Source organism: Triturus cristatus, chromosome 11 (assembly GCF_964204655.1).
Source record: "Triturus cristatus chromosome 11, aTriCri1.1, whole genome shotgun sequence".
Taxonomy (NCBI): domain Eukaryota; kingdom Metazoa; phylum Chordata; class Amphibia; order Caudata; family Salamandridae; genus Triturus; species Triturus cristatus.
This window is the reverse complement of record NC_140594.1, coordinates 992,055,022-992,076,869: the sequence shown is the minus strand read 5'-3', so window position 1 is coordinate 992,076,869 and position 21,848 is coordinate 992,055,022. Positions and strand designations below refer to the sequence as shown.

The 21,848-nt window shown below is 44.6% G+C and overlaps 1 protein-coding gene across 3 annotated transcripts in view; it reads left to right on the top strand.

The window, feature by feature from the left end:
- The window catches only part of LOC146785799 (ceruloplasmin-like), a 436,448-nt gene that overhangs the window by 262,910 nt on the left and 151,690 nt on the right, over positions 1-21,848 (top strand). For all 3 annotated transcript variants that reach the window (XM_085635075.1, XM_085635076.1, XM_085635074.1), the window contains 2 exons: positions 15,790-15,940; positions 21,045-21,257. In XM_085635075.1, coding sequence (XP_085491201.1) covers positions 15,790-15,940; positions 21,045-21,257 — 364 coding nt within the window. The remainder of the gene's footprint in view (positions 1-15,789; positions 15,941-21,044; positions 21,258-21,848) is intronic.

Genomic DNA, 21,848 nt, shown 5'->3' with positions numbered 1-21,848 from the left:
CTTATGTTTAGGGTAGTTAGGATGTTTATAGTGTATTGATAGATAATTTAAAATGTTTTGGGTGTTTTTGACGTGTTAGTAATGATTTAGTTACGTCTGTTTGTTTACTGGTAGTGACGTAGTTTTCGAAGTAAATATTGTGATTAAATATGTGTTGTTTTTAAATGATGTAATTGTATTTATTAAATGTATTTGGGTGTGATTGTGTGGGTGGGTATGTTTTCTTCTGTTTTTCAGGTAAATGTTGATCGATGTGTTTTTCGAAGACCAACACGCGTCTTTTTTTTTTCAAAGCGTGTGTTACTTTATTTAATTAATATTGTTAACACACTTTTTAAGTTTTAACCGGATTTCATGGAGCGTTGATTTTGATTTTTCAATTGTTTTCCGGTTTTTGAGGGTTTGGATATTATGATGAAAAGAGAGACGTTTTTTTATTTTTTTTTAAAGTGTGTTTTAGTTAATGGAACAAATAAAGTTATCACACTTTTTTTTTAACCTGGATTTCCTGGAGCGTTTGTTACAATTTTGACCTTTTTTTCGGGTTTTTGAATGTTTCACGTTTTTGGATTGGCCGAGGATGGATTTACATTGGATGTGTTTATTTTTTCATTTTACTTGGTGGAATTCATCTTGTATGGGTACATCAATGGTAAGTTATATTTTGTGAACATTTGGGTGGGAAATGTTATTATAGTTTATTGTTATATATATTATATTTACAGAATTAATATTTAATTGTACATATATATTTCTTCGAAGAAAATGAAATGTTTCTGACAATTATATATTATTTCTGGAAATATAGTATTAATTTATGATTGCAATAGTTTTTTGTATTGACCTATTTCATTTATTAGCTGTGTGTATGTTAATTATAAAATGCTTTTGGCTATTAGTGATAGGTAGTCTAGTCCTCTTGTTGATGGGTATAGGTTTACTTGACTTTGTAGTAGATCAAACATTTGTTTGGTTTGTTTTGTTAATTTAGGACCTATTTGAGTTACAGATTGTTGCATCCGTAATTCTTGGTAGCTTTGTTCTTTTTGTAGAGATTCAAGCAGTTTTTGTAGGGTAGGTTTTCCTCTGCTTGTAGTTGCTTGGAAGGCATTATGCCATCCTTCAACACTATTGTTTGTTTTGGATTGTTTATTTAAGGTACTCAGGTATACATTCCACCAAGGAATGTGGAACTTTGGTTGTCTTCTATGTCCTGATCTATGTAATCTTCCCACCCAGGTGTCCTCAAAGTAGTCTAGAAGTTGGCTTAATTTGTCTTCGTTCTTTTTGTAATAGGGACTTTCAATTAGAATATTATAGTGTTCTGCTACATCTGTTACAGGTACGTATGCTAGGGCTATTAGTTTTTTAACCTGGTAGGCAAAAGTACTATCTGTAGCATATTGTACACTTAGGGTGGACTTTTGCAGATGTCTCCATAGACTCTGGTTAAAATGATAATAGCAACCTTGGATTGCTGTGTGTGGATAATTTTTTAGTATTGAATTGATCATGGCTAATTCGAAATCAATAATTATTTTTTGTGGGAAATAATTATTGGTTTCTTCTTGAATTTTGGTTAATATTTCTATGTATGTTGTTTGCTGTTTATTTGGTAAGAGGGCATAGATGAATGGAATGTTAGAATGGTGGTACAATCCATGCACTGTGTACAGCTGGTAAAATGGTTTTGGACAAACTTTAAAAGTTCCATCCATCATCCAAGTGTCACATTGTTGTAATTTCACTAAATTGTTTGCAGTAGCAAACATAATTATTCTTTTATCAGGAGATTTGTTGTCAAAAAAAATAAATGGTTCATTACTGTGAGTTATGCTTAATTCTGGGGGAATAATTACTGTCTCAAATGTTTTAGGGGTAGGTAAAGTCTTGGTAGTTAGTTTTTTTTGTCTAGCTATAGTTCTTTTTAAACAATCAATTGGGGGTAATTGTGCTGATGCATGGTGTGGTATTTTAATTAATTGTTCTTTGAGTATTTGGGTGGTGGGTTTATCAGTGCTAGTACTTGCTTCTTTAATGTTTTCAAGAGCATTTCTAACTTCTATCTCTGTAATATTGGGGGGGTGATTATGTTCTTTTACTGAAAGAACAGTGATTTCTTTTGTAATAGCTCTACCATAGCATTTGTTTGAGTAGTATTTGCTACATTTCCAAAACACTTTCAGACCACTTTGCTTTTCTTGTGTATATACATAACCCATATAACATAACAACATTTTATTTTTTTGAGATGTTATAAATTCTGCACCTTCAGTCATGTTGTTCTGTATTATGCTAGGGGAGATGAAAAAATATTTTGTAAATATAAACAATGTTATAGATATTTTAAATATATTTACATTTTAGTGAATATACTTACAATGTTTAATTTGATGTGTTGAAAGATGTTAATTAGCTGACTTCAAGCTTTCAGTTTAATCTTGGAGATAGATTATCTGTTGATAAGAAAAAAAAATATTGTTAATAGTTGGATACATTATTTTGAATGTGCTACTGTTTTAAGGGGGAAAGTAACATTCTGGATGCGTATTTTAGGCTGTTTAATGATTGAGGTTTATATACTTACTTATTTGTTTGGTCCAGTAGGTGATTGCGTAGAAGGTAGTTTTGGATGGTTCAGTGGTTTTCTGTAGAGGCGAGAAATAAGGAAAAAATATTGTTTAGAATAATTATTTTTAATTAATAGTTGTAGGTCGGTAGGAAAAAGTAAAACAATACTTACATTGATTAATATTAGAGTTGTGGGGGTGTCCAAAATATTTCGGTAATTTTAGGAGGTATCTATAGAGGAGAAATGAATGTAATTAAATCAAGTGTAGTACATTCATTTATAGAAATAGTTTCAGCTGTAGAATTGTAGATTAGTTGCTTTATACATAGAGTAAAACTTACTTTCTGTAGTTGTGAAATTTTCTTTAGGATTGTAATTCTTCTTTCAGGAAATAGTTGAGTAGAGTTTCGTCTTATTTCTTCTTTTCAGTTTGTAGTGTGAAAGAGATGTTGAAATGTAGTGTTTTTATAGTGTGCAATTAATTAGTTGCTTCATTTCATTGGTTTGATTTGAAATGTGAGCATCTCATTGGTCCACCTGATTTTTTATTTTATATACTGGCTGTTTGTTTCCTTGTAAGGAAAACGCTAATTAGCAACTTATTAGTAGTAAGTAATTGTTTATTTGTATTATTACATGCTTTAAATATATATTTAAATGTGGTTTAAAGGATGTATAATAATTATAAAATTATTTATGTAGTGAAATGTATTCATATTGTTTATGGAATGTTTATTTTTAAATGTATATGTTAGAAGGAAAATTTTAATGTTATTTAGGTGTTTTATTATGTATTACAATGTTAATGTATGTGTTGTGCTTAAAGTATATTATCTAAATATTTATTTAGATAGTCGATATAGCGAAATTATCTATATTTTGGTTGTCTATATTTTTGTTTTCGATAATTTTAACATTTACATAGTAATTTAAGAGTAGACGATAATGTTGTTAACGATATTTTAAACTTCGATATAATCATATACGATAATTTGTAAAGACGATATTGTGTACTCGATATTTTAGTATTTTCTTAAATAAGTATGGTGAGTCGATAATATTGTAGTCGATAATTTGGCAACGATATTTTAAGTAGTCGATATTTTGGTAATCGATATTATGTCAGTGATCCTTGGGAGACTTAGCAAAATATAGCTCGGGAATCTGGGGAGTTCAGTGTCAAACATTTGGTTGATGGAGGCGAGGACTGCAGTCTAGCAGTGCTGGAGCTTAGGGCACAGCCAAAGAAGATGGGCCAAGGTCCCCACTTGTCCAAAAACCCCACCAATCGTATGCATGCCCATCCCTGTTCCACTGAGCTGTTCATACAGGAGCAAAGTACCAGTAATAAACTATTTATAGGAGCGTTTCATTGCCTGAGGTGCTGCACTCAGAGAAATGAGCTTGCTTTTGAATGTCTGACCATTTTTAGGGGTAAAGGAGCTCTACCATTCCTTTTCCAAGCGCAGCTGTGCTGTAGATTTAATGGGGGCCTGCGATGAATTCAGAAAGGCATAGCTGTCAGAGAGGAGGTGCTTATCTGTATTTTTAGTAATAAGCCATTTCTCAAATGGTAAAAAGGGGCCGCTAGCATGGGGGTGGATGGAAGGTTGAGAGACCCAGTGGGTGATAGCCAGGTGCTGTCAGTTTGCGGTGGATGGTGTTCTAATGGTGTTGAATCTGGTGGAAGTCCAGTGGCCCTGTGTGATCAAATTCCTTTTGCAGTTGGCGTGAAGCCATTGTATGTAGCTGAAGCTCTGACAGGCTGGTGGAAAATTGTTGCTTCCAATGATCGGTGTTTGGAGGGAGATGCCAGTGGATAACTTCTTTGGTATCTGCACCCTATCCCAGGTCCCCATAGTAGCTTTAAGAACAGATGATATGTACACCCCAGGTGCTCTGGTGTGTTTGGGTAGCCAAAGCACCTTCCAGATATGGACATCAGCGACTGCTTGGACGATGAAACAACAGTGCTTCTATGAGGAGGGCCTGTTCCATTCTACTGTGTACCAAAATTGTGCAGCTTGATAGTAATGTATAAGATGGGGGATCCTGAGTCCACCCACCGCCTCAGATAAGTATGACTGCTTTTTGGCTATACGTGCTTTCTTATCCACCCAGATGTAGTCTTCTATTAGGTCTTGTAATTTGTTCAAGACTTGCGGCATGGGTTGCAATGGTGACATCTGCATAACATACATCATCTTAGGCAGCAGTTTCATCTTGATACCTGCGATACACTCTAGACAAGAGAGCGTAAAGTTTTTACAAGCCTGTAAGTCAGATCATGCTTTCGAGAGGAGGGTGCCATAGTTGCACTCCACAGTCTGTGCAGGTGTGGAGTGGATTTGGAGGTCTATATATACTACCCCCTGCTTGGCCTATGTGAAGGGGAAGAGGCATTTAAAGGTAAGTTGGTCAGCTACCACAACTGTTAGATTGAGAATCTGTGATTTCTGGAGGGTAACTATCAAGCCAATAAACCGAACAACCATCCTGAGTCCTGTATACCTACACCAAACCAAGCGTCTGACCCGCTCTCCGAGGCCCGCCCTTTGGAGCACAGAGTATAAGTAGGGCCAGTGTACCTGGTCAAACACTTTCTTGGCGTCTGCTGACAATATAAGCGCGGGCACCAGGGAGCACTGGGTTTCATTCAAGAGGTGACACAGGCATTTGGTGTCATTGCAACCCCTCTTTGGGGTAAACCTAGCCTGAGCAGGGTCCACTAGGCCCTGCATATATGAGGTCAGTCAGTTCACCAATATGGTTATCAGAATCTTGGCATCTACACTTAGTAAGGAAAATGACTGATATGATGAGCAATGCACAGGATCCTTGAAGGCTTGGGCAGGCCCTTAATGGTAGTTAACTTCATAGTGTCCATCAGGGAGCCCGTGATGCTGAATGAGTTGTGTAAATGGGTAAGTATGGGAGCTAGAGAGGTTACAAATAGCTTTATAGAAATAGAAATTGCTGCCATCACCTCGTCCACCCGGATGTCATATTCCAAATGCAAGGCATCCTATGACGTTAAGTGCTCCAAGGTGGCCTGCGTCAAGTATGAAGAGGCATCTTCCTCCGCTAGAGCCTCAGCAGAGTAAAGAGTGGCATAGAAGTGCTCGAAGGACTGGGCAAGGGCTCATCTTGGAATAACCAAAAGCCCTGTGGCCCCTCAATTTCAGCCGCCCGTTGTCTAACAGCCTGGGTCCGTAGACGGTGTTCCAGAGGGCGCCCTGCTATGCTGACCCCACATAATATTTTGGCTTGGTACATAAAAGGGCATATACTGCTCTGTCCATGTCTAGGACTTAAGCTGTTTACGTGCTGCGGGGAGTTGGTGGCATATTTAATGCGTTCCCGATTGTTTGTGCGCGTCTTCCAGTTCCTTCACCTGCCCCTCAAGAGTGGTCCACTTATCCCTTCTATCCTGGTTCAGGCATGGGGTTAAAGCAATTAGTTGGCCTCGAAGCACTGCCTTCAAAGTGTACCATAAGAGTGCTATGGGTGTGTCAGATGTATTATTGGTGTCCAAAAATTAGCTAATCGCTCTCTTCATCTCTGTGATGTTCACCTCATATGTTAAGAGCCTATGGTTAAGGCGCCAAGTACGGTGTTGGCGGGTGAGGCCTGGTAAGTGTATATGGATATTAAGCCTGCATGATCAGAAAGAGTAGCTGCACCAATATCGTGTGCGGTGGTGGATGCCAGTAGTCGCCGGGTCATAAAGAAAAGGTCTAAGTGTAAGTCTGGTGGGTAGCTGATAAGAAAGTGTAGTCCCTCTCTGTGGGGTGGCGTTTGTGCCATACATCTACAAGCCCATATATAGCTAGGTGATAGTGACCCTGCGGGGAAAATGTACCAGTTTATCCCACCCTCTGTATGGACCTGCCTAAGCCAGCGTTGGGGACCAAGTTAAAATCCCCTCCAATCAGAACATCAGTATATGCAGTGGCCATCACCTGTCCCAGTGCGTCAAGGATAAAAGTCCCCTGGTTTTCATTTGGAGTTTATAAAGCGGCAAGTGTAAAGGTGTATGTCTGCAGAGTGATGCGAAGAGACAAACGCCTGCATCTGGATAACCCTGCCAGAGAAGCGTGAAGCCAAAAGAATCGCTACCCCAGTCCTTTTCCCTGTGCCGGATTAAAAGTACTGGTGATCGAACCGTCGGGATCACAAGTACCTCCAATCCACCCCAAGATGTATCATCTGGATTAAACAGATGTCACACTTGAATTCCGCCACATAGATGTTTTGAGGGTGCGTTGAGGCCTCTAGCGTTATAGCTAATTATTCCAACCATTGGTCACACTGTAGGGGGGTGCAGGTGTAAAACCCAGATAAGTTTAGGCTGCCGTAATTCTGAAAAGCACCATGCATGGTGCTAATGGATGAAGGTGTTTCCATGTATTGAGCATTAGATAGGTAGTGGAAAGAGAGAAAATGGGAGAAATAGCATAAGGAACATTAGTAAACAGCAAAACTAAACAGGTCTCTTCCAGAGATCGCGAAGAACAATTCAATTGCGGTCCATGTCGTAGCAGCAAGGATCAGTCTTGCATCAATCGGCTGTGCAGGGAGCCCGCTGTCTGAGCAGAACAATCCAGCATGGTGGAGCGGGGTTTCGAACACGGCGCACAAAGCTACTTTGAGCGTTCAATATTGTGTGTGCCATGGGGAGGGGCATGTGATATTTTTTCTGCAGTGATGTCGACTTTCAATCCTTTTCAGGTTCTGAGGTGGTCTCCTGGTGCTGGAGTTGACAGAGGAGGGCTGCTCTCTCCTTACAGCTCTCCACCCTGGTGAGTTCGGCTGTTCTTTTTGTCTTCAGTCGCGTGGAATGCCTTGAGCCCATGAAGAGTGAGACGCACTTTGTGGGGGGGGGGGACGAGCAACATCAGCATCCTGAAGTTTGTCAATGTCCAACTACGTTTTAGCCTCCTTTAAGGTGCTCAAGCACTGCGTCTCGTTGTTCCACACAAAGGTGAGACAGAACGGATGCCCCAGTGATATTAGATTCCCTTCTCCTTTAGGAATTCTTGAATAAGCTCCAGCAGACGAAATTGTAGTGTGATGGGGGGAAGGCCCGGTCTGTGTGTTCAATCCAATACGGTATCTTGTGGGGTGAGATCTGGTGCAACGTGATGGAAGAACCGGCAGACATAATCTTCTAGTCTCTTTGCCGCAGCATTAAGAGGGACACCTTGAATTCGTATATTTGCCCTTCAAGACCTGTGTTCAAGATCTTCCAGCTGGTAGCACAGCTCAGTGTTTCTATGCTGCAATTCCAGGAGTTCATGATGACATGCGTCAAGTTTCTCTTTGTGTGTGTCACCATTTCCTTCAAGGTTATTGACCCTCTCGCCCAGCTCATCTACTTCTCATATAAGGCCCTTGATGTCTGTTGGCATTTATTGTTTAAGGGTTACAGTATCTGCCCACAGGACACCTAAAAGAGTCTCTAGAAATGCTCAAGTGACTGGCTCATCCTCACTTACGTGTTTGGAACTGGCCTGTCCGCTACTGATGATGTTGAGGGGGAGGACTCCCTGTGATGTTCTGATTTTTTGCTACCTGGCCTGGTGAGGAGGTCTTTTATAGAGTTGCCTTTCTCATAATTATGTGAGCCCATAATGGTTGCGCCAACACCAAGCAGGGGGTGGCTCCAGCTCCCTAAGGTGTGAGAGTTTCAGCCAGGAGGGAGCAAGTGTCTGCCACTCCTTATGTAACAATGCTCCCATGAGATCAACTTCAGGGAGAGGGTGCTCCAGTTGTGAAGGTAAGGAGGGAGGATCCCGAGGGCCCGGTAGGCCAGCCAATAGAGCAGAGGGGCGCTGCACCACTAGGCCCCAGTGGACCAGATGTCCCAAACTGGAGAAAAATGCCCACAATGTGACTGGGCCCCAACACCCCCGCAAAGCCGAACACTGCATCCAATCAGGCCCTAATGCTCAAAAGCATAATGAAGAGGATCTTCCAGCTTTGGGGAATGTTGCAGAATATTTCAAAGCTGAGAGGGAAATGCTGGTAAGGCACACAGACAGTGGGTCCGCAGCAGTCACACAAGGAGAGGATATCTGCTTTGCAGTGCTGTGTTGCTGAGGGTGTAGTGGGAACTAGGTGTCCCCCGCTCACCTTCAGGGCTTGAGTTATGCAGCTAGTCTTCCTCCCGCCAGGATGCTGGGAGCCAAGTGGGTACACCGCTTCACTGATGTTGAGCAGCTCCAGACCCCGTGCTGATTTATTGTGCACCCAGTTGGGCTCGCACATGCTCCGCAGGCCCATCTCTACTGGGCGGCCTGTGCTGATGGTCCCACCCAGGCCAGGAAGCAGTCACCAGGTTATGATGAGGCCTCACGCTGTGCCACAGACCCAGGTGCACCCACAGGGCCCGTCAAACACTGTGCTGCTGCTCCTCCAGGCCAGGCGCCCCACATGCTCACCACCAGCTGGCCACAGGGACCGTGGGGATTTCAGTCCGACACCCTCAGCGGTACACCTCGGGCACGCTCACCTGCACCACTGTAGTTTGGCTGGGGGAGTCGTTCCGCTGTGAGAGGATGTACAGCACGGTTCGCTGTGGTGCGGACAAGGCCCCTCTGTCGATCACCTCTGGGTGGCCGCCATTTTGGAAGCAGTTAGGCTGAGGTGCAGGCATCAAAGCCACAAAAACAGTGCAGGGATGTTATGCAGGTGTCAGGAGGGCATTCCCCCTGCAATCCTGCATATATCCTGGGGGTTTGCAGGGGCTAACTGTTGTTTGGAACACCTCACTTCTGCCAATAAGAGTGGTGCAAAGCTCAGCAGGTTTGCTACCAGTCGGCCGCCATCTTGGACACGCCCCCTCAGCCTCACTCACTTTTTAAAGTTCCTCTGCTTTGTGCTTAAGTCGCCCTTTGACCTCCATCCATTAGATGTAAAGTGCTGCTCAACGCAGGAGTAGTGACTTTGCTCTTGATGTATTTGTGCCTGGGAAGGTCTAATACAAGTATGGGGCAAAGTTGGGCAGTGTGTATGTGGTGAGTGCATCTACTGGGTGTATGTGTACCTGCAAGGAGTGCAGTACATGAAGGAAGCAGCATTGTGTAGAGCGCACATGGACAATATGTGTGCTGGGTGTATGTGTACCTGCAAGGAGTACAATACATGAAGGTTGTAGTGTTGTACAGTGCGTGCATGGACAATGTGTGCGCTTGGTGTATGTGTGCCTGCAAGTGGCATAATACAGAAAGGCTACAGTGCTGGGCAGTGCATGCAGATTCAACATGTGTGTGAGTGCATGTGTGCCTGTGGTGGCATAATACATGGAGGTAACAGTTCTGGACAGTGTGTGTGCTGTGCATATGCACTGAGTGCAAGTGTGCCTGTAATGATACATTGCATGGAGGTCCCTGGGTTCCATTGTGGGAGACCCAGGCCTGTATGGTGAAGACATGAGGACATAGAAGACTCCCACCAGACAGATTTGGGTATTGCTGCATTCATGCGAGGTGGGTGGGACACAATGAGAAGGGGATAGCTAGGTTCCCCCATACACTTCAAAGGGTGCTCTTTGATTCAGTGAAAGATCACAAGGGAGGGGCCAGGACACATTTCAGGAACGAGATGGGGCTGATAATAAATCATAAAGAGTAGGGCTGGGAGCCTGAGATGAAACTTTTGATGCACATATCACTGTAGCTGACATCCAAGTGTGAACTCTAGTTACACCCATGGCCTGTGTTGTGGGACTATCAACTGCAGAGTCTCTCCTGCTTTGACAGATGGAAGGGGCCGCCAAGGAAAAGACTGACTTGGGGAGAAGGGCCGAAGTCTGCCCAACACTGTGGCAGTGACCACCATATTCTAGGAGAGGTAGCTGTGGTAAAGACTGCCATGTCGCGAGGGCCAAAGCTTTGCATGGCAGCTGTATGGAAACCCCATATGCTGGAAAGACTGCCGGGAGTACTTGTGCTATGTGGATAAGGCAGGAGCCCATAAACTGTGAGCAGTGGTGACTCATAGGTCACCAGGTGTAACGAGGACTGTGACTGACCTGACCCCGTAGAAGGAGTGAAGACGCACAGGAAGCGTCGCTGTTCCAGCTCGGGTTTGAGAGCAAGAGCAAGGTAATTCATTGTCCCCTTTTGGGAGCGTGGCAACTGACCTTGCAGGAAGAATGCAAGAACACCTCCAAGTGCTACCGGAATGCGACTGTGTAAGTAAGACAGAGCTTGTGCATCTGCTGAGTGCAGCTGCTGAGTCAGCATGCTGCCGACTAACCTTATCAGGACCAGAGCTACTGTGAGCACCCCACGGATGGGGAGAACTCCAGACTCTGTACAGTTCACTCCTGCCGCAGTGGGTAAGACTTGTTTCAAGCCTCTCAGACCCTGGGGTTCTTGCTGCTGAAAGCGCTGCAACAGCAACATACTTTTGACTTGACTTTAAGAGTCAGAGTGGACTCTTTAGATACAGCCTGCTAGTTAAGCATTCCATGGATGTAGCTACCAGTGAATGGGGAATAACCCCAGAGAGTAGGACATGGACTTGTCAGTGAATGTCGTAATCTTCGTCCGAATGAGTAGAATTACAAATAAAATACTTCTCTTTTCTATAAAAGTGAGTATTTGACTGGACATTGATGTATTGCTGTTGCTGCATGCTCTTTGAGTTGTGAGCCCATGCTCACTAATCTGTATCCACACCTCCCCCCTGAAGCACTGGTGTAACAAAACTTGAGGAAACCCCCTGCAAGGTACGTGGAGTGGCTCCCTCCCGTATAAATCGGGAGCACTCCACCCAGAGTACTGTGCTGAGGAGGGCCCCTGGAGCTTGGGTTCCCCATGCATCATAGGGGCTGTGGGCGCATGTGTTATGCCACTGCCCTAATGGAGCCTTAGACTGCTCGTTCACTCCTGCCACTGAGATTCAAGTGCAGAATGAGTACTTGACACAGTTGCTTAGGATACATAGCAGGTCAGGTCCTGGGACATCAGGAGAAAAAAAAGACTCAACACCCATGGTTGAGCCCAGTAGCCCCTCCTTTCCCCATGCTCCTATGAAAGGGAAATGCGAAGTGGGTCGCACACCGCTCGTCATACTAGCAAATAGCCCCATAGGATTCTGGAGAATGTAGTGACAGCGGCGGGTACACCTATGCCACAAGTATAACGTTTAAAATGCCATCCCTGGACACGTGTTTCGAGGTAATTGCCTCTCGTCAGCAGGGAGCAGGTACGTATGCGGGGTGCTGTAGACTGCCAACAATGATCAGGTATAGTACCTCTCACGGCGCGCGGGTGCGGGATCCGGGCTCGTCAACCCATAGCTGAGGGAGCTTTAAATACAAAATGCGAAGTGGGTCGCACACCGCTCGTCATACTAGCAAATAGCCCCATAGGATTCTGGAGAATGTAGTGACAGCGGCGGGTACACCTATGCCACGAGTATAAAGTTTAAAATGCCATCCCTGGACACGTGTTTCGAGGTAATTGCCTCTCGTCAGCAGGGAGCAGGTACGTATGCGGAGTACTGTAGACTGCCAAAAATGATCAGGTATAGTACCTCTCACGGCGCGCGGGTGCGGGATCCGGGCTCGTCAACCCATACCTCAGGGAGCTTTAAATATAAAATGCGAAGTGGGTTGCACACCGCTCGTCATACTAGCAAATAGCCCCATAGGATTCTGGAGAATGTAGTGACAGCGGCGGGTACACCTATGCCATGAGTATAAAGTTTAAAATGCCATCCCTGGACACGTGTTTCGAGGTAATTGCCTCTCGTCAGCAGGGAGCAGGTACGTATGCGGGGTGCTGTAGACTGCCAAAAATGATCAGATATAGTACCTCTCACGGCGCGCGGGTGCGGGATCCGGGCTCGTCAACCCATAGCTCAGGGAGCTTTAAACACAAAATGCGAAGTGGGTCGCACACCGCTCGTCATACTAGCAAATAGCCCCATAGGATTCTGGAGAATGTAGTGACAGCGGCGGGTACACCTATGCCACGAGTATAAAGTTTAAAATGCCATCCCTGGACACGTGTTTTGAGGTAATTGCCTCTCGTCAGCAGGGAGCAGGTACGTATGCGGGGTGCTGTAGACTGCCAAAAATGATCAGGTATAGTACCTCTCACGGCGCGCGGGTGCGGGATCCGGGCTCGTCAACCCATAGCTCAGGGAGCTTTAAATACAAAATGCGAAGTGGGTCGCACACCGCTCGTCATACTAGCAAATAGCCCCATAGGATTCTGGAGAATGTAGTGACAGCGGCGGGTACACCTATGCCACGAGTATAAAGTTTAAAATGCCATCCCTGGACACGTGTTTCGAGGTAATTGCCTCTCGTCAGCAGGGAGCAGGTACGTATGCGGGGTGCTGTAGACTGCCAAAAATGATCAGGTATAGTACCTCTCACGGCGCGCGGGTGCGGGATCCGGGCTCGTCAACCCATAGCTCAGGGAGCTTTAAATACAAAATGCGAAGTGGGTCGCACACCGCTCGTCATACTAGCAAATAGCCCCATAGGATTCTGGAGAAGGTAGTGACAGCGGCGGGTACACCTATGCCACGAGTATAAAGTTTAAAATGCCATCCCTGGACACGTGTTTCGAGGTAATTGCCTCTCGTCAGCAGGGAGCAGGTACATATGCGGGGTGCTGTAGACTGCCAAAAATGATCAGGTATAGTACCTCTCACGGCGCGCGGGTGCGGGATCCGGGCTCATCAACCCATAGCTCAGGGAGCTTTAAATACAAAATGCGAAGTGGGTCGCACACCGCTCGTCATACTAGCAAATAGCCCCATAGGATTCTGGAGAATGTAGTGACAGCGGCAGGTACACCTATGCCACGAGTATAAAGTTTCAAATGCCATCCCTGGACACGTGTTTCGAGGTAATTGCCTCTCGTCAGCAGGGAGCAGGTACGTATGCGGGGTGCTGTAGACTGCCAAAAATGATCAGGTATAGTACCTCTCACGGCGCGCGGGTGCGGGATCCGGGCTCGTCAACCCATAGCTCAGGGAGCTTTAAATACAAAATGCGAAGTGGGTCGCACACCGCTCGTCATACTAGCAAATAGCCCCATAGGATTCTGGAGAATGTAGTGACAGCGGCGGGTACACCTATGCCACGAGTATAAAGTTTAAAATGCCATCTCTGGACACGTGTTTCGAGGTAATTGCCTCTCGTCAGCAGGGAGCAGGTACGTATGCGGGGTGCTGTAGACTGCCAAAAATGATCAGGTATAGTACCTCACACGGCGCGTGGGTGCGGGATCCGGGCTCGTCAACCCATAGCTCAGGGAGCTTTAAATACAAAATGCGAAGTGGGTCGCACACCGCTCGTCATACTAGCAAATAGCCCCATAGGATTCTGGAGAATGTAGTGACAGCGGCGGGTACACCTATGCCACGAGTATAAAGTTTAAAATGCCATCCCTGGACACGTGTTTCGAGGTAATTGCCTCTCGTCAGCAGGGAGCAGGTACGTATGCGGGGTGCTGTAGACTGCCAAAAATGATCAGGTATAGTACCTCTCACGGCGCGCGGGTGCGGGATCCGGGCTCGTCAACCCATAGCTCAGGGAGCTTTAAATACAAAATGCGAAGTGGGTCGCACACCGCTCGTCATACTAGCAAATAGCCCCATAGGATTCTGGAGAATGTAGTGACAGCGGCGGGTACACCTATGCCACGAGTATAAAGTTTAAAATGCCATCCCTGGACACGTGTTTCGAGGTAATTGCCTCTCGTCAGAAGGGAGCAGGTACGTATGCGGGGTGCTGTAGACTGCCAAAAATGATCAGGTATAGTACCTCTCACGGCGCGCGGGTGCGGGATCCGGGCTCGTCAACCCATAGCTCAGGGAGCTTTAAATACAAAATGCGAAGTGGGTCGCACACCGCTCGTCATACTAGCAAATAGCCCCATAGGATTCTGGAGAATGTAGTGACAGCGGCGGGTACACCTATGCCACGAGTATAAAGTTTAAAATGCGATCCCTGGACACGTGTTTCGAGGTAATTGCCTCTCGTCAGCAGGGAGCAGGTACGTATGCGGGGTACTGTAGACTGCCAAAAAAAATCAGGTATAGTACCTCTCACGGCGCGCGGGTGCGGGATCCGGGCTCGTCAACCCATAGCTCAGGGAGCTTTAAATACAAAATGCGAAGTGGGTCGCACACCGCTCGTCATACTAGCAAATAGCCCCATAGGATTCTGGAGAATGTAGTGACAGCGGCGGGTACACCTATGCCACGAGTATAAAGTTTCAAATGCCATCCCTGGACACGTGTTTCGAGGTAATTGCCTCTCGTCAGCAGGGAGCAGGTACGTATGCGGGGTGCTGTAGACTCCCAAAAATGATCAGGTATAGTACCTCTCACGGCGCGCGGGTGCGGGATCCGGGCTCGTCAACCCATAGCTCAGGGAGCTTTAAATACAAAATGCGAAGTGGGTCGCACACCGCTCGTCATACTAGCAAATAGCCCCATAGGATTCTGGAGAATGTAGTGTCAGCGGCGGGTACACCTATGCCACGAGTATAAAGTTTAAAATGCCATCCCTGGACACGTGTTTCGAGGTAATTGCCTCTCGTCAGCAGGGAGCAGGTACGTATGCGGGGTGCTGTAGACTGCCAAAAATGATCAGGTATAGTACCTCTCACGGCGCGCGGGTGCGGGATCCGGGCTCGTCAACCCATAGGGACCATTTTTCATTGGGGTAACACGCTTGGTAGGTGGAGCAGTGTGCGACCAATTAGACTTAACTCCTATGAAAGGGGTTCTAACAAAGTACATTATAAGAGAAAATCTATTGATCCTTTTCCTTGGATCCAGGATTCATTGACTAGCATATGGAATGCATGTGGTTCCCGGGCCGGTGTGCTTTCAAATCAATCCCAACATAAAATAAGGTTGATTTGCACCTCAAGTTGGACGTTACCCTGAACTTTCAGATCTTGCATGTCGCAAAATAGTCAAATGAGGACGTCAATTCCAGCATTCATCTACAAATCAACAATGAATTTGAGAATCACACTCACTCCGAAAAGTTAAGTTCTGAATGTTGCCAGATCTATAACGAGAATCAGCCACGCAATCTAAAGTGATAAAGAACTGATTATGTAGTCCTTTTCACTGCCAACAAAGTGATATATATTCCTAAATTGCAACAATTTCACCTTATGTAATATTTCTGCCTGTTATATTCAATGTATTGCACTTATCTCCATTCACAGGAAGGAAATGGAACGGACCTTTTCTTGATGGTGACAGTGGTGGATGAGAATGTGAGCTGGTACCTGAAGGACAACATTCAGATGTTTACAACGTGCTTCACGCAGTCAGACAAGGAGGATCCAGATTTTCAGGAGTCTAACAAGATGAACTGTAAGTACTACATGTATATCTGTGAGCACCACATTTGTATCTTTGTCTCCTCTATACCTGAGTTAGAATCATTGTTACAAAGAAGTCAGAGAGTATTTTCACATTTGGGAAAATCTCAGATGTGAGTTGGTTCACAAAACATAGACAGAAGTTTGAAAACAGGCTTTGAATTTCTGAGCAATTACTGTTGAATTGTGTTATTAATTTTCGAAATAATTTCTCGTGATCTTATCCATGAGAAATACCCTCTCCCCAGGATGAGAATTCAGTTTTCCACATAATGTATCCCTATTGTTTGGCCCTCTGCTTTAGTCAGAACCAGTTGGGTAGGCCCCAGCTAATGCTGCTGAGTTGTAAAATATCATTTTTCATTCAGTCTCAAGAGTGGCACTCCCGTACACTTGAACTAGCGAATGTTTCAAGTCACTAAGACAACACTACGAGGTGCTAAATTGTATGCCGAAGTGCTGTGGGATTTCTTCTCCCACACAATAGTGTCTCACATGAACTAGTGTGCCATTTGCTTTTGTGATTGTGAGAGATGTGATAATGTAGTTCTTTGCCAACAAGGGTCATTAAGTGAAGTTAATAACATTGCTAGTGATCGAGAGACATACCATTAATGTATGCCATTCAGGCCTCTAACATCTCCAAGTATGCCACAAGCACTGGGCAGGACTTGCTAAACTGAGTACAGCCAGTGTGACTTCCCACATCACAGTTTTCTATTCGCAGTTGAGTAACTTCCGGCTACCTCCATGCACTGAGGGGGGACTCCAGCTTCGGTCTCCTATAGGGGGATGGAAAGTCTTTCTTCTTCAGATGGAATGAATGTATTATCAATGGGAAATGTTATGGCTTGGAAAGAGAATTTTCTATTTTTATCCTAATGAGATTAATGAGGATTAGATCATTTAAACAATGAGCATTAGAAACTCTAATATCAAACTTGGGCTTCTTCTTCGAGTGTCAAGTTGATGCCATGGGCTATAGGAAAGGGACGTGGCCAAGATGGCGGCCAGTTTATGGAACATGGATTAAGGTTCCTTATCTAAGATGAAGTCGTCTTTTCCTGTGTTGTTGGTTCCCATTTGAATCCTATATAAACGAGGTATTCGAGTGATAGATTTGTTGCACCACATTTAGTTCATTTACTTTTCTTTGTGTTCATTCCCATCTTGCTACTTTGCCCCTGATTTTTGCTCCTATAGTTGATAGTTTGGGATAAATTTACTAAAAAGTCATGCATTGCAGAGTAGCAGTTGCAGCGCCGCGCTGCGATGCATTGAGTGAAATCGAAAGAGCAGTAAAGCCCGGTATCAAATAAGATATGGTGCTGTTCCTCTAATGTGCTGCCTAGTGCCATGCACACACACTTGCAACATAGTGCAAGGTTATCAATATGATGTCTAAGATAGATTTTGTACTGGGTGGTTACTCTTCCAGTACAAAATACCATGCATGCTTTGACATGCTTTACAACTTTCCCCGTTTTGTTTGTGTGTTGTACAGTGCAGCCCACATATAAAGTTTAAGAAGTTTGGAGACATTTAAACAAAGACCCAACATCATTTTCTGTTCACATTCCTGTTTACCAATGATAGCAGATAGGGCGATAGGGATTTGCATTAAAACCCCTGAGTGGTGGAATGGGAATACATTTTTTACAACCATGGAACACCCCCTTGACTCAAAGTAGCACAAAATAGCACAAAACAAACATTTCCTTACTTTAGGGCTACCTTCTGGCCACTTTCCAACTCAAAAGTAAGTGCCAAAAGAACACTTTTCACACGTTTGCGGCACTTTGCACTACACCACCCAGTGCTAAATGTGAGTAAATAAGGGCCTTCCTTTGGAGACCTTTGATAGCCCACTGGATATCATTGCCTGGCACTTTCTTCTTTTGTCAAGGACATATAGGTGCCTTGATGTTAACTTGCGCGTTAACCTTCATCACCATCAAACAAAAATTACAAGATTGACGCAGAGGTTTTTTGCAAATTGTGTTTGTTTCCTCCTTACTAGGACACTCTTAAGGATAGAATTAACACCTTTCACATGAACTGGTCTGTATATGGTGGCACCATGGATACTAGGAAGAGTCACCCTTATCACAGGAAATAAAAGAAAAGACTTAACAAACCTTCTCAGCATCCAGTCCTTGACAGAGTGGGTGCCATGTCAAAGGAGTCCACCAGCAGAGCAAGTTGAGGCTATACTGTTGGAAACCTTGTGGTTACCCACCTCTAAAGAGGGCAGGGTAACCACATGGTAGGAGAGGCAAGTGAAACAGCAATTTACAGTGAATGATACTCTCTCCTTAACCCTAGATGACCTGCAAAGAAGAAGGGAGTATGGGGAAGAGGCTCTGGCAGTAACAAAGGCTGGCATGCAAGTCCCGGCTTAGGTCCAAGGCTACGACTGTGGTTTCTTGCTGATCACAGTGTACCTATGAGCCTGTGTAGTGTTAATGCCTGGTTTGATGAAAATGAGTTTGGCGATGACAGGCAAAAGGAGGAACCCTACATGACACCAACAGAGCTCCTCAATCATAGAGGTAGGAAAGCATCAGCAGAATCAGGGACCAGGTGGACCCAAAGTGCATATTCAACTCTTTGTCCCTGGAGCGTGCAACAATGACACGATCTGGTGAGGGTTCTGAGCCAAGATACACAAATGAGGACATGATTGAGGGAAGACACAGGAGGCTGTCATACATGGATGTGTTTTGATTTTATATGTGTCACTGTTGCACTAACCTAACAATCCAGACCTAATAGGAGTGATGTTAGTATCCACAGTTTCCTGAACCCACTGACGACCATGCAAAAAGTATCTATGCCAGTCAGTAGTAGGCTGGGGGAAGAGGAATGGGACCAGATGTAGAGAAACTGAGACACTGGGTAGCTTCACCTTGCCTCTTCTTAGTGCTGACCCAACCTGCACTGCAGGAGCATTGATATTTTACAACAAGAAGTAATTGATGTAGTACTTGTTCAATAATATTGCATTTCACTATATCTACAGTGCTATCTGATATATCTTGTGGCAATCTCTATCTAACCCACTCTCTTTAGTTGCTGAAAACTCTATGAGTTCCTAGAGCTGGAACATGTAAATAACTTTTTTAAATTATACGTGGAATAACCTGAAATGTAATACGCATTTTTATATAGCAACATACTGTGATTTAGAAATCAATTGGTGATATGAATGATTCTCAATAATCATAGCTCATCCGCTGTAACAGAATGAATACTCATTAGTATTTTGCTTTCACTCGCGGCAATGTACATTCAATTTCCACCACATGCAATAATTTAATACCACACATGACTTAAGTGATGTAAACAAAGTCTGCACAATATAGAGGATTCTCTAGCTCCTCTCATGAATTTGTGCAATAGTGTTTGTAATCCTAGAAAGAATGACTCCATCGTAGAGAGTTTGTAATGCATGAAAGGATGACTTCATTGCCAAAGTCTAAATCATTACTATCTAATGTTAATCCAGAATTCTTGTCTGAGAAGGAGGTCCTTGACAACTCTCAATGAAAGCGCAATGAATCCCAGTCACCTGGCAACAAGATCCCAGTTGCAGCTGTGAATATCACGAACACCTAGCAAGGAAGGCTCTGAACTACTAGGAACCTGTGCACAGTGGATCTTAGATGGCTGCCACCAATGGAAGTCTTGAGAGAGAGTCCCGATGCACTCTGGAAAATGTAGTTTGTCTTGATTCCTGGTGCATGCTTCATCTAGGGCAGGTGTCGGAGCTGCAAAGCGTCAGCCCAGGCAGCCCTTATTCCCTGGGTGTACTGCTGACCCCCTCTGCAGCGGGAGCACCATTGACGTTCAGAGGAGCACATCTCCATGCCTGCCCTTTTTCTTCTAGTAAGAGAAAGTGTCTCTTGCATGGATATATAAGTCTAATAATTTTGGGAACCATCAGATTAAACTCCCAAGAAAGTCCTTAGGCGGCGAACATCCAGGGGTGAGCATCTTTAATTTCCAGATACTTCTGTTTTATACCAGATTATCCATAAAAAAGTTTCTTTTGACATAAATATTGTGTCCTAGCTAATGTTTACAAAGTCATTGCTCCACTGGGTGTAGAGTTTCTAATATTAACTCAATATTTCTGTCAGATGATGTTTACACCACGATTTTCTGGTACCATTCATGAAAATTCACAAAACGTTGCATGTTCCAAAGTCAAAGCAATCCATAAACAGTCTTTGCATTATTTTTGCGATAGCTCTGAAGGACATCCCTCATAGTAAATTGCGTGACAAAAATGGGCAAACTCCTTTTCCTGCCTGAGCACTCGAGCTGAGGGTTCACTCCCTGGAAAGTAAACATTGCCAATGACAATAGGTCTGGCTTTAAAGGAATATTGTATGGTAATGTGCTGTTTTCCAAGTAAATAGCATGGGAATAGATGGATATTTGTGTGGAAGCAAAGAACTGGGAAATAATATTGAATGTAGGTTAAAAGGTCAGGAGACAGTTGCGTTGTGAAGCCAGACCTAAAAATCCATGTAGGTAAATGACTGTCTTCCTCCTACCCCTGCTACTTCCAGAGAAAAACAACATAAATTATCTAGTTATCTAAGGCACTTTAATAGACTTCAAATATAATGTGAGTGCCCCTTAAATAAAAAAAATGATCACAGCTGTGTGGAGGGAAAGCACTGTTTTTGTTTAAGCACACAACTTCTGTCTAGTCAAAACATGTACTCCTGGCTCCCAACATGGGGGCGACACCAAAGCCCCTTACTAGTGATGCTCGCATAATTGTCCGGCAACAGCTGCACTATCAAGCCAGACCATAAAAATATATATTTCAGTGATGCTAACTCCAGAACCAGATGTGGACTGTCGGTCATGAATGACACGAATCCTGCTGGTACGGTCGCGACTGAAGTTACTTAATTAAATTCCCAAATCGCTATCCTATTGTTTGCGCTCATTATATTAGCTCATATGCCTATTACTAGATGGGTAAATGTGTGAAAAGAATAATACTGATTTAAATCACATATCTAATAATTGTTTTACCATCTCAAATGCCTTTCTTCTTTCTTGTATGTTCTTGTCAGCTATAAATGGCTATATGTACGGCAATCAACCTGGACTGGATATGTGCATGGGAGATACTGTTTGGTGGCATGTCATTGGCTTAGGCACCGACACTGATATGCATGGGGTGAGCTTTTACGACAACACATTCTCAACCAGAGGGACAAACCGGAACACAGCCAGCCTCTTACCACATACGTCTTACACAGTCAAAATGGTGCCGGATACTGAAGGTGAGAGATTTAGTTTATGATTATTGTTCTCTGTGTTTTAGACTTAACCTAATATGTGTATGTAAGGGTACATGGCAATCCATGTGTTAAAAGTTGTTGCTTCACTGACCTTGCTGGGGGGTAACTTCACTGACCTTGCTGGGAGTGCTGCTCCTGTTTGCCTGTCCGTTTTCTGGCCACTTCGCCACGCCTCGCGGCCCCCGCTTCGCGGGTGCTGCTCGCAGGCAAGAGACCTTGTTGGGGATCCAGCCCTTGGGTTTTCACTCGTGCATTGGAGCACCAACGCGCCTTCAGGGACATTACAGCTGACACCAAGGACAGAGGCGGGACTGCGAGGACCAGCGTGCTCAGCGGCGCTGATCGGCCGCAGCTGGTCCTCTTCCCGCCCCCTCCACCCGTTAAAATCACTGCGGAGTGGGAGCTGCTTGGGTAACTTCACTGACCTTGCTGGGAGTGCTGCTCCTGTTTTCCTGTCCGTTTTCTGGCCACTTCGCCACGCCTCGCGGCCCCCGCTTCGCGGGAGCCGCTCGCAGGCAAGAGACCTTGTTGGGGATCCAGCCCTTGGGTTTTCACTCGTGCATTGGAGCACCA